Source organism: Acartia tonsa, chromosome 2, assembly GCF_053477335.1.
Source record: "Acartia tonsa isolate MP-2025a chromosome 2, ASM5347733v1, whole genome shotgun sequence".
NCBI lineage: Eukaryota > Metazoa > Arthropoda > Copepoda > Calanoida > Acartiidae > Acartia > Acartia tonsa.
Window position 1 is genome coordinate 40,620,246 of NC_137261.1, and position 16,673 is coordinate 40,636,918.

At 31.8% G+C, this 16,673-nt stretch overlaps 1 protein-coding gene across 1 annotated transcript in view; it reads left to right on the forward strand.

Annotated features, from left to right (window-relative positions):
- Positions 1 to 16,673, forward strand: part of LOC145311853 (MAM and LDL-receptor class A domain-containing protein 1-like) — a 48,006-nt gene that overhangs the window by 30,529 nt on the left and 804 nt on the right. Inside the window, exons 8-22 of the mRNA XM_080150856.1 lie at positions 3,407 to 3,494; positions 4,215 to 4,305; positions 5,487 to 5,547; positions 6,062 to 6,167; positions 6,367 to 6,491; positions 6,954 to 7,049; positions 7,655 to 7,724; positions 10,268 to 10,391; positions 10,802 to 10,948; positions 11,264 to 11,340; positions 12,294 to 12,379; positions 13,474 to 13,668; positions 15,057 to 15,164; positions 15,917 to 16,047; positions 16,270 to 16,391. Of these exons, the coding sequence (XP_080006982.1) occupies positions 3,407 to 3,494; positions 4,215 to 4,305; positions 5,487 to 5,547; positions 6,062 to 6,167; positions 6,367 to 6,491; positions 6,954 to 7,049; positions 7,655 to 7,724; positions 10,268 to 10,391; positions 10,802 to 10,948; positions 11,264 to 11,340; positions 12,294 to 12,379; positions 13,474 to 13,668; positions 15,057 to 15,164; positions 15,917 to 16,047; positions 16,270 to 16,391 (1,627 nt within the window). The remainder of the gene's footprint in view (positions 1 to 3,406; positions 3,495 to 4,214; positions 4,306 to 5,486; positions 5,548 to 6,061; positions 6,168 to 6,366; positions 6,492 to 6,953; positions 7,050 to 7,654; positions 7,725 to 10,267; positions 10,392 to 10,801; positions 10,949 to 11,263; positions 11,341 to 12,293; positions 12,380 to 13,473; positions 13,669 to 15,056; positions 15,165 to 15,916; positions 16,048 to 16,269; positions 16,392 to 16,673) is intronic.

Here is a 16,673-nt window from a genome sequence, read left to right on the forward strand (position 1 = left end):
CACATACACAAGCTGTATCTACTTTCTCCATGAAATTTTCCCAAAACCGTTAACTTTCCTTTTTGTAAGGCCTTTTTGATTTGTTAATCCTTTAATTGCTTAATTTAAAAATGAATATTCTTTTTCAGGATTTTGGAGTTGAACCAGTTTTGAAGTACGTGGAGCTTTGCAGTTCCATGGAGAACAACGAGAGTTCCATCTCAACATGTAACAGTCACAGATTATACAAAAAATTTCATTATTTATTATAACGACAATGTTGAACCGAGAAAATATGTTAAAATATGTTAGTCAGTTAAAATTAACAAATAATTTACAGAACGATACTAATAAGTTTTATTATGACGATCAATGTTGAACAGAGAATATTCTGTTAGTCAGTTAAAATTAACTTAAATAAAGCGTATTGATTACAATCAGTGTTTATTATGACGACAATGTTGACACCTAACATTCCACAGCTAAAATTCTAAAAAATATTGACTTTAACATATAAAGCGTATTGATTACAATCCGCCCAATCGGTGTTTATTAATTAAGTTCTACTCGAGAGCTCCAAACATTCCACAAGCTAAAATTCTAAAAAATGTTATTTACAGAAACGATACTAGTAAGTTTTGTAGTTTCAGTATTGACCTGGATAATATCTATATGACCTGTTATGTTATAATATGAAATAAATTCTAAATAAAATCATTATCATCATTATATTTTATTTGCGATTTTTATCATTAAGTAGAAGGATGTTTGTTTGGAAAAATCTGGACTTAGCCTAAAAATTTACCTAAAAATATTGACAAGAATTTAATTAACAAGTAAGAATGGAAAAACCTACCTTAAATACTGGAGATCTTGAGGCAAGTATAAACTTGTGCACTTTTAATTTGGAGGTACTAGTTTCTATCAAACAATCAGTAAACTCTGGATCCTCAAAACAATTCTCCAGGTCACCAGAGAGACAGGATACTGCACTTTCAGGTCCAGGTTTTATAACTTCCAGCCAAATAGTCAGAGTACCTCCAGGTAGGAGACTTGCCTGATTGTTCTTCAGTACATTAATCTCCATAAAAGCAGCATTACAATTTACCTCTCCAGGTGGCACTGTTATCAATCGACATTTAGGCATCAGTAGTAGACTGTTGTTATCTTGGATGCCAATCTTTTGTAGTTTCAGTATTGACCTGGATAATATCTATATGACCTGTTATGTTATAATATGAAATAAATTCTAAATAAAATCATTATCATCATATTTTATTAATTTCATATTCCATATAACGAAAGCAAATAGTGCTGAGTAAAAGGATGCTTTGTTTGGAAAGTATTAGGTCTGAATATTTCCTCATTATATTTTATTTGCGATGTTTATCATTAAGTAGAAGGATGTTTGTTTGGAAAAATCTGGACTTAGCCAAAAAATTTACCTTGTCAATTTTTACCAAAAAGTTGGTCAAATTTTACCAAGTTTTTTTTTTTGGCAGAGTCCAAAAATCTGGACTTAGCCTAAAAATTTACCTTGTCAATTTTTACCAAAAAGTTGGTCAAATTTTACCAAGTTTTTTTTTTTGGCAGAGTCCAAAAATCTGGACTTAGCCTAAAAATTTACCTTGTCAATTTTTACCAAAAAGTTGGTCAAATTTTACCAAGTTTTTTTTTTTGGCAAAGTCCAAAAATTTGGACTTAGCCTAAAAATTTACCTTGTCAATTTTTACCAAAAAGTTGGTCAAATTTTACCAAGTTTTTTTTTTTGGCAAAGTCCAAAAATTTGGACTTAGCCTAAAAATTTACCTTGTCAATTTTTACCAAAAAGTTGGTCAAATTTTACCAAGTTCATTTTTTTTGGCAAAGTCCAAAAATCTGGACTTAGCCTAAAAAAATACCTTGTCAAATTTTACCAACTTTTTGGTAAAAATTGACCAAATTGTGTTTTTTTGTCTAAGTCCGAAAATTCGGACTTAACCTGAAAAATAGAGTTGTAAAATTGACCACATTTTTGGTAAAACTTCCAAAAGTGGTAAAATTGAAAAAAAAAAAAAAAATTTAAATTTAGGCTTCATTGTATAAAAGTCATTATTTTAAAGTACTACAACTGATTATGAAGAGCTGTTTTTTATTTAAAACACAAAAAACGGGTTTTTTTGTTTCGTCAAATTTTACAAAAAAAATGGTAAAATTTGACTAATTTTTTGGCTAAAATTTTTCCTGGTAAAATTTACCACGAAACTGGTATATTATACCAGGTTGACCAGCTTTACCACTTTTCTGGTAAAACGACTCTTTTTTTATGGTATTTCGTAGAACCTGGGTTGTTTTGTGACATAATCTTTTAAACCACAGAATATGATAGATGACTTTCTAACAGTCACAGTGATACAAAATATTCAAATATTTTTTTCTATATACAAATTTTACTTAATTTTACAATGCATTATGAAATTGTCTGCAAATAAATAGAGTTTCAATCATTTTAACTTTCAATGTTGTTGATATATTAAACTTTTGTTAAGTTATATCAAAATACACATACAACAGATATGTAATCGTCCTTTAATTATTAAGAATAATGTTGGTATTTTGCTAATGATTTTGAATTGGCTATATCATATAAAATAAATTAAATTTTGTAACTCTGCCATTATTGGACAACTAACTTCACTTGTTACCAACTTTTCAAGTTTTGCCATATTTTAAAACTTTCAAAGCAAAGATTTTGCTCGACTCAGAAACTCAGAGATAAGTAAACTAACATATTTTTAAATAATTATTGATCAGTAAATTAAATTTTATCACATTATGGTAAACTCGTGCAGATAATTAAAAAAAAAATTAGCTAAGAACAAAATTGTTATATCATTACTTATTTTCTCAAAAAAACTTACTAAAACCTTACTAGTTACTAGAAAAATTAGAATAAATATAGTTACTACCTATTCTTTGAAAGCTGAATTTAGTGGAAATTTTGTATTAATGTAAAAGTTTGTTTATTTACTATATACATATGAGAGTTTGTGTGTGTGTGTGTATGTAAATTCTCCATAAAAAGATAATCTCAAATTTAAGTAAAATGCAAAAATTATGGCAAGATTTTTTCGTTCTTAAACTCTAAATATTTTTTCTTCGTTATTGTTAATTGTACTAAAAAATTTGAGCTTTAAAAATATTTATTAGTATTAATATTATTACTGTATTACGATACGATACATGATTTTTCAACACGGCTCAGAATAGGTTTTAATCCAACTGAATGGAATCGAATACATTTTTATTTAGTTGTGTTTTGGAGTTTAATCCCATAAGCAAAAAAATATAAAAAAATTATAAATTATCTATAACTTCATTTAAAGGTACAAATTGGAAAATAATAACCAGTTAAATGTTTCATATACTACATTATATTCTTTTAAAGTCTTGAATGTGACGAGAACCAGTTTAAATGCGGGGACGGAGAATGTGTGGACAAAAAGAAATGGTGTAACTTTAAGAATGATTGTCAGGTAAAAACACATCGACAGGGATATAGAATTGTTTTTAACCAGAGACATGCACAAGTGGGTGTACATCTATTGTAGGGGGGCGAAACAAAACCCTCTTGTTCTCTATAATACAACCCCCTAAGCTCACACCCCACTCGATTGGGGGTTTATTGGGGGTGTCAAAATTTTCCCCTTATGGCAAAACTCTCAACACGCCACTCTCTTTATCTAAATTAAATTAAGCTATTTTTCTCGAAAACTATATAGGTTTTAATTATTCTAAATGTCTTAGCGAAGGAGGTGGCTTCAATACTATATAACCAACCATTCCGTCGCCCAAATTTCTATTTCTGTTTCACATCAATAATACATACATATATCCGATTTTATCTTTATGAACGTGGAAAACTGTCAAAAATACCATACGAGAAATACACATTATTGTACCATTTTGCACAAAATTATGCTCTAATGTAAATTTACTTGTATGATTCACATTAATTTATTTTTATTTCCAGCATGAATTCCAAACCGATCAATATCCGCTGGATTAGAACCAGTTCTATAAATCTTGTAAAGCATCGTATTACAGATATTTTTCCACGAATATTAAAATACCAGTTTTATTATACCGGGCTTCTGCCCCTCGGCGCTAGCAAACCTGGTTTTAATGTTATAATTTTTCATTTTAATATTTGTGGAAAGCTGTCTATAATTCGATGCGATAAATAACTATTCTAGGATGGCAGTGACGAATTGGAGTGTCCCAAAGATTTTTCCTTTGAGAACTGTAAAACACTGGACGAATGTTTATGGCATTCTGTTATACAAGGTTAGATCAATTTTTGTAAGCTTGGAACCTAATTCCTACGAATATTTTTCTCAATTTCTGTGTGTAAAAGATAGAAAGCTACAATCAATTGACTTTTTAAACCCTGCGCAACTTGAAAACTAACTATGCTAAAACCACTGAAAAGAACTTTCTTTAAAGCATAAAAATGCAATTCTTCTCCCCGGCGCCTTCCAATTTTAGGAAATGAAATTGTCCTCATGCCTAATCTAAAAAGATGCAAAACTTTGTGAGTGACATATACACAGGGGTGTTTTACAGGGCTTTGTTGTGGCGTGCGGGTTATCCAACCCCCCCCCCCCCTCCCACAATAAAATAAAAGTATGGTATATTATTTTTCTCGTGCAAAACTTGCCACGATAAGATACGTAAAATTATTTCTCAGTATGGCTCAGAACTTGTTCTAATCCAGTGGAGATTAATCGGTATCTTAGCCATAACGGAAAGATTATTAATCCCTGAATCAGTGGTATGTATTAAAAAATAATACCAAATCTTCACAAATGAATTCAAAGATTATAATATTTTAAAAACTATGCAAGTTTGCACACTTTACCTGACCGTGTTCTATATCCCCTAACTAAACCTCTTTGACTACGCCCTTACACGTATGCATTTCTTAGCTGTGCTACCTCGCAGATATGCCTACTGCTTCTTTTTAGATAAGTTTCTAGTTAAATAAGATGGAAATCAAAATATGCAGCAATCGTTCTTCTATTAAAATTATCTAAATGGAGAAGTAATATATAAGTACATATTTTTATTCCTTATTCCTCTTTTCAAATGGGTAGAATTCTCCTCAGGGTTGTGGCCTATACCCAGAAAAATATCTAAAACTAGTAGAAACCAACCTTATTAAGATACTCACAAATTTAAAGACGAAAATATTAAAACACTAAATATTTTATATCTTATTTAATCTTAGAAATCTTATTATTTAAAGTATTAAGTGTTTTTTTTCGTCTAAAGCTTAGGATCTCAATAACTACTGAACCGTTCTCTATTTTAAGTGAGCTTCACATGGGTCTTATGATGGTTTTATGCTGTTTTTTTTTAGATTTACATATTGGGTTGGTTTTAAGCTATTTTATAGAACCTCTGCTCTGTAATATACTGTTCCCATAGATGCTAGGGGCATATCCGCTAATTATTTTATATTTTAGAAGATGCAACATGGACAATTAGTGGGGTTACAGAGGCAGAGTATGCACCTCATCAAGATTATCAGGAAACATAAAAAAAAACATGTTTAAAGTTGATAAGCTTACCACATGACTGATTTTGATTTTTGTTATGCTGAATAATTAATTAATGTTCAAAAGATAATATATACTTTTTTTTAGCCTAACACTATTTTAAATTTACTATTGGTGATTTTCATTGACCTAACCTTGTATACATGGTTAATAACATTTTGCATGGTTCATTATTCACGTATACAAAAAACGAGTCCCGCCCTACAAGCTGAAAAAATTATGGGATCATGGAAAGAAAGCGAAGTTTTGGGTTTCGTCGTCTTTTTACAGTAGATTTTCTCATATTTCTAGCCTCTGCGGGGGACTCTAACCCTACGGGGTTAATTTCCTAACCCTGCAGGTCGATCATTAACATTTACCTAACCTAACCGATCAAAGGCTACTGTAAAAATCCAACAAAACCCGCTACTTTGTTTTCTTTCCATGATCAAAAATAAGCTAATAAGGTTTAATTTCATTGTTTTTTTATTGCCATTGAACATTCAGGGAGGCAAGGATGGACATTTTGTGCTTGGAAGTGATTCTACATCCGCTCATGAGCTACATGAAATTGAAGGCCCTACATATAGAGACTCTGGACCTAACTGCAGGAATATTTTATTAATATTTTTTGATCCATTTTTAATGTATTTCAGATATTTTTTCTCGTACTTTTAAAGGCTGCTTTAAAAAATTCCTTTGCCTTTAACGTAACAAATAGCTTCTTTAATTTAAGCCTATTTTTTTTCAATTTCTTTAAAAACTCAGATATAGATAATAACTTGTGAAAAATATTAATATTGACACTAGACTGGAATTCTACGTATATTTAAACGGAGATAGCAACAATGTTGTGCTGAGTCCACTCCTTCAACATATCAACCTTGGCATCACCTCAGAACTGGATCAACTTGACTTTGATGCTGTGGAAAAGTAAGTTTTAAGTAATGAACCTTCAATATTTGTCCTAAATTGTTTGACACACAGAAAACTGTCCCGAATTTGTATTAATTTTGAGGAACAAGACTCCAGTTACGTCATATTTTTCTTTCCCGAAAAAGGGAAGGGGGAAAGAAAAAAAAGGGAAGGGGGGAAGAAAAAAGAGAGGGGAGGAAAGGGGGTTTTCCCCATCTCTTTTGAAGAGATTTTCTTCCCCCCTTCCTTTTTTTGGGTAAAGAAAAATATGACGTCACTGGAGTCTTGTTCCTCAAAATTAATACAAATTCGGGACAGTTTTCTGTGTGTCAAATTGTTTTACTCTGTTTTATGCTTATAGTCATTACGTGTCTGTCTATTACCTGTTTGATTAAAATCTCATTATTTTCAGTCATATTGTAAAGCCTAAAGAAATAACAATATTTTAAAAATTGTAATTATCTGACTAAAACTATTCAGGGGCATCTGGAACAAGATTCTGATAGGATTAGGTCGTCACAATGATGATTTCAAAACTGGATTCAAAATTCAACATTGGAATGATGGGGCTCACAAGTAAGTTTTTTTTAAATTAATTGTTTAGATGTCTAAAAGTCTTTTATATTTGGTATATTTACAAACCTTTTCTTATTTCATTAGATTATGACAAAACTCACTCACCTTGTCATTATAAAAAGCTTGATTTCTGAAAGCATTATTTGAATTAGGATCTCCGTGATACACCCAATGAAACATTTGACATAGACAAATAGAATGACATTATGACGTTCTTTATTATGTAGATTATCTTTGTACTTTGTACTTTGACTTTGTATATGACTATATATGAAGTAGATGAACAGCTGCTTTATCTTTGTACATTAAACTTTGTAATTTTTGATGATGTTCAGGTTCACCTAAACATGGACATTATTAATGATTAGCGTTTTTATTGTCTGAAAGTCTGGCATTTTTTTTGTCTTTACTCTTTATCATTACAAATTGAAACAGATCCATAACTTCAATATTTAGCTGGATGTATAAACCGGTTCCTAATATACTATGTAGTCATTCAGCTCTTAGACACACAATATATATTAGCTGTTTATTGCTAAAGATAGGCTGCCAAGTCCTGTCATAAATACAATAAAACTAAATAGCTAAATAATTTTTTGATTTAGTGGAAACACAGCAATTGATGAGGTGGAGTTCTTTGATTGTGCCCTCCCTCCAGCTAAAGATAGTTGTTATGTAAGTAAATTTTAATATTTAGAACAGACAAGAATTCCACTGTAAAGATACCAGGGAATGTATACCTAATATAACTGTGTGACCTTACTTATAATTAATATTTAGAATGGACAAGAATTCCACTGTAAAGATACCAGGGCCTGTATACCTAATATATGATCTTACTTATAATTAATATTTAGAACGGACAAGAATTCCACTGTAAAGATACCAGGGCCTGTATACCTAATATATGATCTTACTTATAATTAATATTTAGAATGGACAAGAATTCCACTGTAAAGATACCAGAGCCTGTATACCTAATATAACTGTGTGATCTTACTTATAATTAATATTTAGAACGGACAAGAATTCCACTGTAAAGATACCAGGGCCTGTTTACCTAATATATGATCTTACTTATAATTAATATTTAGAACGGACAAGAATTCCACTGTAAAGAGATACCAGGGCCTGTATAGCTAATATAACTGCGTGATCTTACTTATATTTAACATTTAGAATGGACAAGAATTCCACTGTAAAGATACCAGGGCCTGTTTACCTAATATATGATCTTACTTATAATTAATATTTAGAATGGACAAGAATTCCACTGTAAAGATACCAGGGCCTGTATACCTAATATAACTATGTGATCTTACTTATAATTAATATTTAGAATGGACAAGAATTCCACTGTAAAGATACCAGGGCCTGTATACCTAATATAACTGTGTGATCTTACTTATAATTAATATTTAGAATGGACAATTATTCCACTGTAAAGATACCAGGGCCTGTATACCTAATATATGATCTTACTTATAATTAATATTTAGAACGGACAAGAATTCCACTGTAAAGATACCAGGGCCTGTATACCTAATATAACTGTGTGATCTTACTTATAATTAATATTTAGAATGGACAAGAATTCCACTGTAAAGATACCAGGGCCTGTATACCTAATATAACTGTGTGATCTTACTTATAATTAATATTTAGAATGGACAAGAATTCCACTGTAAAGATACCAGGGCCTGTATACCTAATATAACTGTGTGATCTTACTTATATTTAATATTTAGAATGGACAAGAATTCCACTGTAAAGATACCAGGGCCTGTATACCTAATATAACTGTGTGATCTTACTTATATTTAATATTTAGAATGGACAAGAATTCCACTGTAAAGATACCAGGGCCTGTATACCTAATATAACTGTGTGATCTTACTTATATTTAATATTTAGAATGGACAAGAATTCCACTGTAAAGATACCAGGGCCTGTATACCTAATATAACTGTGTGATCTTACTTATATTTAATATTTAGAATGGACAAGAATTCCACTGTAAAGATACCAGGGCCTGTATACCTAATATAACTGTGTGATCTTACTTATATTTAATATTTAGAATGGACAAGAATTCCACTGTAAAGATCCCAGGGCCTGTATACCTAATATAACTGTGTGATCTTACTTATATTTAATATTTAGAATGGACAAGAATTCCACTGTAAAGATACCAGGGCCTGTATACCTAATATAACTGTGTGATCTTACTTATATTTAATATTTAGAATGGACAAGAATTCCACTGTAAAGATACCAGGGCCTGTATACCTAATATAACTGTGTGATCTTACTTATATTTAATATTTAGAATGGACAAGAATTCCACTGTAAAGATACCAGGGCCTGTATACCTAATATAACTGTGTGATCTTACTTATATTTAATATTTAGAATGGACAAGAATTCCACTGTAAAGATACCAGGGCCTGTATACCTAATATAACTGTGTGATCTTACTTATATTTAATATTTAGAATGGACAAGAATTCCACTGTAAAGATACCAGGGCCTGTATACCTAATATAACTGTGTGATCTTACTTATATTTAATATTTAGAATGGACAAGAATTCCACTGTAAAGATACCAGGGCCTGTATACCTAATATAACTGTGTGATCTTACTTATATTTAATATTTAGAATGGACAAGAATTCCACTGTAAAGATACCAGGGCCTGTATACCTAATATAACTGTGTGATCTTACTTATATTTAATATTTAGAATGGACAAGAATTCCACTGTAAAGATACCAGGGCCTGTATACCTAATATAACTGTGTGATCTTACTTATATTTAATATTTAGAATGGACAAGAATTCCACTGTAAAGATACCAGGGCCTGTATACCTAATATATGATCTTACTTATAATTAATATTTAGAATGGACAAGAATTCCACTGTAAAGATACCAGGGCCTGTATACCAAATATATGATCTTACTTATAATTAATATTTAGAATGGACAAGAATTCCACTGTAAAGATACCAGGGCCTGTATACCTAATATATGATCTTACTTATATTTAATATTTAGAATGGACAAGAATTCCACTGTAAAGATACCAGGGCCTGTATACCTAATATAACTGTGTGATCTTACTTATAATTAATATTTAGAATGGACAAGAATTCCACTGTAAAGATACCAGGGCCTGTATACCTAATATATGATCTTACTTATAATTAATATTTAGAATGGACAAGAATTCCACTGTAAAGATACCAGGGCCTGTATACCTAATGAACAACTTTGTGATCTTACCGATGATTGTGGTGATTCTTCTGACGAAGCTGATATTCTTTGTCAGTTATATCAAAAGGAATTTATCATTTTAAAATTTAAAATAGCACATTTGCCATTGATATTCATCAATTAAAGGATTTTATTAGCATAGCTGCTCTATAAATAATTATGCCTCTAATGTCATTATATTATTAATCCATTTTTAATCATATTAAACTTCTTTTTACTTCTTTTGATCATAATTATTCTGATTCTTTATCATATGATTATTATTACATACATAGGGATCAAAATTAAGAGTGACCTAATATATTCTTTCTAAATAAAATTGTTATACTTTGATGGTTATTTTATTGTTACATATTAGCACATAGAAGGAATGCATGGTATTAAAATAGAGTCCCAGGAGTGTTAGAACGGAGTCCAAAAAACGTAATAGTAAAGAAAAAATATTTGTAAACATTTAAAATGATAATCAAATTCCAGACTGACTTTGAAAACTTAGACAAGCCGATGGGCTTCTTCGAGGACTATGACCCACAGTCATTTACCAAGTGGGTCAGAGGAAATGGATCCACACAGAACAAAAATACCGGACCTCCATTTGATCATACCTTGTTTAACCCTGAAGGTAAGTTTGGTAGCCTACTTTTTTTTTGACAATTCATTCCACAATGATGCAAGGAAGATGAACACTAGTACTGGTTAATGTCAATGTTATCTAAATGTTGATTTCAAGACTAATGAGGGTACATATATAAAGCATCTTATAGTGTCTCCAAAAAAAGTGGACAAATGTTCCAACGTTTGGCTGAACTATGCCAATTGAAGAGAAAATATTCAGCCAAGCTTTGTAACATTTGCTACTCATTACATAGGGTCTAGGTATTCCAGAATTTATGATTTTTTTGATTGCTTGGATAAAAGCAAATTTGTATATTTTTAGGTCACTATCTGTATGTATCCTCAGACCAGGTTATGGAAGAACAAACTAAAGCAACAATAGCAACACCATTTTTCAAGGTGGACATTTTTTAGATTCATAAAAAATTAATTATTCATATTAGCATTTGTCCCTAATAAATAGGAAAAATAGAATAACACCACCACGGTAAATATGTGAAGCTTCCTTAAAATGAAGAAATTTCTATAATCTATAATAGTGAATCTGTCTGTCTGAAGCTTTAGATACAGAGAGCCTGTTGACTGATTAGGATCTTCTTTTGAATACCTCCGTCCTGAAACAACTGGTTAGACCTCCCCCTTTCATTATAAATGATCTAAAAATAGCCCTCTAGAAGAAAAAAAAGTAATGTTACTCAGGGAGTAAGGGAGGGGACAATGGACAATTAATTCAATATAAGAGTTATCAAAGAAAGGGCATGAAATCCAGTTTAATCCAATAAATTTGTAGGAAATTATAAAGGGATTGTTAATTGAATAATAGATTTCCATAGCGTCATGTAAAGTGAAATCACAACTTGTTTTTGATGAAATATATTGAGGTTTTTTGGTGTGATTTTTATATTAAAAGATTATTGAACCCGGCCAGCTGCTAGCAAGAATATGACTGCCCCTTTTTATTCTGTTTATTTCCCTTGCCCCCACCTCCCTTCTTCCTTCTCCCCGTCTGCTACATTCCAAACTAACACAACGAGTGTTTATTTCCCTTCCCCCCACTTCCCTTATCCCTTCTCCCCGTCTGCAATATTCAAAACATACATAACGAGTAGCGGCATTCTATGCGCAAGTCCCCAAACTCAGTCAGAAACTGTTAAATTCTTGCACATTCCCTTTAAGCCAGTCCCCAAAGTCTGAGACTCCTAAAAATTGAATATTCGATCCATTGTCCCCTCCCTTACTCCCTGAATGTTACTTCTCTTATTTGACGATGCCTCTAGAGTTTTTAAGCGAAGATAGTAAATACAATTTTTTTAAATCATACTAAATAACTCTAAATCTTTTTTTTATTTTAGGCCGCGCCACAAGATAAGAACTGTGAAATGAGAGTGTTTGTACATTTGTACGGTAAACAATTAGGAAATCTTACAATATACACTGAGTAAGTTGAATTTTTAACATAAACAGGGACGATAATGTCTTATGGTAGCACAGCCTCTTGAAAATATAGAAAATAAAATAAGATTATTAGTTTCAAGATTCAAATGATTTTTTTCTGGTTTTATGCTACGTTTTCGTGCAATTTTTACATAACAAACACTGCGTTAGGATCAGTGAAAAGTGAAAAAAGTTTTTTATTTTTATAATTTACTTGTTTATTAAAAGCGAATAAGATACAGTCGTAGTAATATATATTTTTTCAAGTGTTTACCAAAATGCCAACTTTTAAATACAAATTTTAGCTTTTCTACGAATATTGTCATAAAAGTTTAAAAGAAAATCTCAGTTCACTTGAATGAAGATTTGAGGAAAGAAAAAGTTTTAGAGTATTTTGAAGAAAGTCTTTGTTAATGCAACGAACAGAAAACTTTATTTTATTGCCTCAAAAAGTCTTTTCCAATTCACTCTTATTTATTACAATGTAATTTTATATTATTCAATAGCAAAGCTACTTAGTAATGTTTTTTGTATTTTCCTGCAAAGTGCCTCTTTAAGCTCAGAAATCCCCACATCTTGTTATGTAAAGAAAAGGGGGATAGTTTTTCATTGGTTTTATTTACTTTGGGGTCAGGTTAGGTTAGGTTTTATATTTAAGGGAAAGCACTATTATTTTGATAGTTAGCACTCTTAGTTTAACACAAGTTTATCAGAACATGACAAACAAGCTAGTTGAAAACTATATTAATTAAAAAGTTTAGCCGGAGCTTTTTCCCAGCATAAAAGATGATTGATATTGTTTTATTAGTCGCAACCATATAACATAGATTTTTAAAAATATATACACCAAACACTACAGATTTTTTATTTGAACTTGAATATTAATCTTTCAAGTATGGCTTCGAAGCCGTTTAATATCCACTGGATATGACCCGGTTCTCAGCCACACTGAAAAATCATGTACAGCACCATATTACAAACAATATTTACGAATATTAGAATAAAAATCATAACCATGATATCATAATATAATTTTTATTTTCATATGCGCGGAAAGCTGTCTATAATACAATGCGATAAACTATTCTAATAATTTAGGTTTGAGAATAAGGAGAGGCGTAAACTGTGGGAATCCTACCAAGATCCGGCCCACGTTGTTTCAAACATCTGGCAACGGATCCAGTTGCCACTAAATGTTGAGGAGATGTACAGGATTGTTGTGGAGGCAAATATTGCCACCATGGGCAAGGGGGATATTGCCATTGATGATGTTACCTTCACTCCAGGCTGCAAGTAAGTCAGTTTTTTTTACAAGGATAACATTACTGAAAATTGTGAAACCTTTCGTGAAACCTTTCCGTGACCTATGAGAGGTTGCCCTGTTAAGGAGAACCCGATCAGCGGTTAGCGAGATCCTTCGGTACAAACACACAAACAAACAAATATACAGACAAACATCCTGTTACTTTAGTATAAGGATAATTGTTGCATATCCAAGAAACTATAGGAATGAATCAATACATTTGTTGAATTGTTTTCCGCATGTTTATCTTCTTATAATAATATAAAGACACGGATGACAACATCCATAAAAGCGAAGCACTGAAACGGTAGGACAAACGGACATTAACACTTGTATAGTGTCTGAACTGAATAATCAGAAAATAAATGTATCGAAAGAGTCGAAGCAAAATTTAAGTAAATTTGTTGGAAAACTGCTTGATACAGGATAATGTTTATGGACATACTTACAATTTTAGGACTTGATTATAGAGTTGCTTCGCTTAAATATTGTTCTTTGTTGTCCCAGGAATCAATATACCAAAAATCAGATCAAACGGATAATTAGATGACATAAAAATTTGTTGTTAAAAAAGTAGAAAAATCAACATGTTTAAAATGGACGTACGGACATTCTGGTAATGATTACAGAGTTGCTACCCTTTCTAAATCGTACCTAACTACTACAGGAATCATCATGCAAAGTTTGAAATCGATAGGACAATTCTAACATGCCTAAATTAACGAATAAAAGCTATCTATCTCGGACGGACGGACGTACGTACGGACCGACCCTAATTATAAAAAGCTTCGCTTTTAACAATTGTATTTATATCTAAATTATTACATTTATGATAGATATTACATCTTTAGATAATAAACTATTTATGAATGTACGTTATTTCTCTGGAAAGGAGGGATATTCGACTATAATTTACCTCCCAGAGTATATTCTCATTCTGGTATTAGTTGGCCTAAAATCTTTAGGATTTTACTCAAGAACTTGATTTTGGTTTTTACAAGCTAATAGTATCTAATCGTTTTCACCAATGATTTAAATCTGCAAAAGAATCAATTTCGCTTCCTATTTTTGGAGGGGGGGGGGGGTTGCCGATGTGTTATTTCTTAAGATCCCTGCTAATTCCTTACATTCATACAAAGATAGATTAACACAAAGAAAGAAAAATGAAAATCAACCTTATAAGAAGCTCTCTCGAACTCTCTCAATTAGTCCTTCCAATCTAAAGACAATTTCCTGCTAGACCCGTCTGCCTCAGCCTTCAGAACCATTCCTTTTCCCTAAGTTACATAAATATTCTTAATTGTACAATGGATAATTCGTTTTAAGTAACCCATCTTTGATATGTTATAACTTGTACAAAAACTTGCATTTAAACTAGATGGAACAGTGAGGAGACAACTACCCCACATCCAACACATACAACAGAACATTGGACTACAGAGAAGAGAACAACTAGAACAACAGAGAAATATACTACTCAACATAGGTGCGGAAAAAGTTTAATAATAATAAACAGTTTTTTTAATTTTAATTTTAATTTTTTTAATTATAATGAAAAAAGAGGTTATTTAAAGGATTATATATCTAAATTTAACTATTTTATTAAAATTTACATTGATTGATAGCATGTGGGCGTCCAAGCTTTTTTTGGAGGGGGGGGGGGGTAATTTGATTTTAAATTTGTTTACCCCCCCCCCAAAATTTAACCCCGGGGTAAAATTTTTTGGGGGGGTAATTAAAATTTTATTAAAAATTAGTATTAAAAATGCGCGCGAAGCGCGAAAAAATTAATTTTCTAAGCGATTTTTTATTTTGGGGGGGGTATTTACCCCCCCAAAATTGTTTGGTGGGGGTAAATACCCCCCCTAAATGGTTGGGGGTGCCTACGGCACTCCAGAGTAGGGGTAAATTTTAAATGGGGGGGGGGGGGTAATGATTGATAGGTCAATTTGTTCTGTCAATGTTAATCAATTTTATGTCTTCGTGATAAATGGCTTTAAAACCAATTAATATCTGCAGGATTAGAACCAGTTCTCAGCCATACTGAAAAATCATATATTATCTCGTAATACAGATAATTTTCCAGGAATATGAAAATAAAAATCATAAAATCAAAACCAGTTTTGTTATCCTGGGCCTTTGACCCCTAATGGCTAGAAAAATTGGGTTTAATCTTATAATCCGAGGAAAGCTGTCTACGATTCCATGAATAACTATTCTCAAAAGACTCTTTTTTAGAACAACAGAAAAGAGGACAACTGCTCGCTGGACCACGGAGCCTGTTCGGACAACAGAGGTGACCCCTCCAGGTGGAGATCCACACAAGGATACAGTTGTTGTCATTGCTGGTGTTGCTGCGGGTATTTTAGGTAATGAAGCTTTAGATATCACTAACCGCTGGACCGATTTGGCTATGTTTTACCTATACCTGGTCCTGTGATCAGCTATTTTTCTGAGAGTTGTTAAATACAATTGTCTCGTATGGACCACAAACAAACTTAAACTAAATATATGTATTATTCCTTTAAACATATAAAAGAAATATACAAATTGTGTTACCCCAAAAAGATAAATCTACACTTTTTTTCTAGTGCTCCTATTGGTTGGTGGTTCTATCTATGCAGTGAGAAGTAGAAAAATTAAGCTGCCTACTATGGACAGAATTAGTTCGGTTTTAAATCCTAACTATAACAGGCTCCAGGATAGTAATATGGTAAGATTTTTTGGCGGTTTCCCTCAAAGTGTCTAGTTAAGCATTAAATTTTAAATATGGGTGAAGGTGTTAGGTTTTCGTTTTTTTAGTTTTACTTTAGGTCAGACTAGACTAGGCCACATTAGGTATTACAGTGTATCCCCACAGGTTAAGGGCCAAGGAGATTTTGTCTGTCAATAGTAAGGGCCGTCTGCAGTTAGGGGGAATAACATTTTTCCCCAGAAGAATGAAATGGGTAAAAAAGGGTAGACAGGCTTTCCTAAAACAAATTTAAGGAGGGAG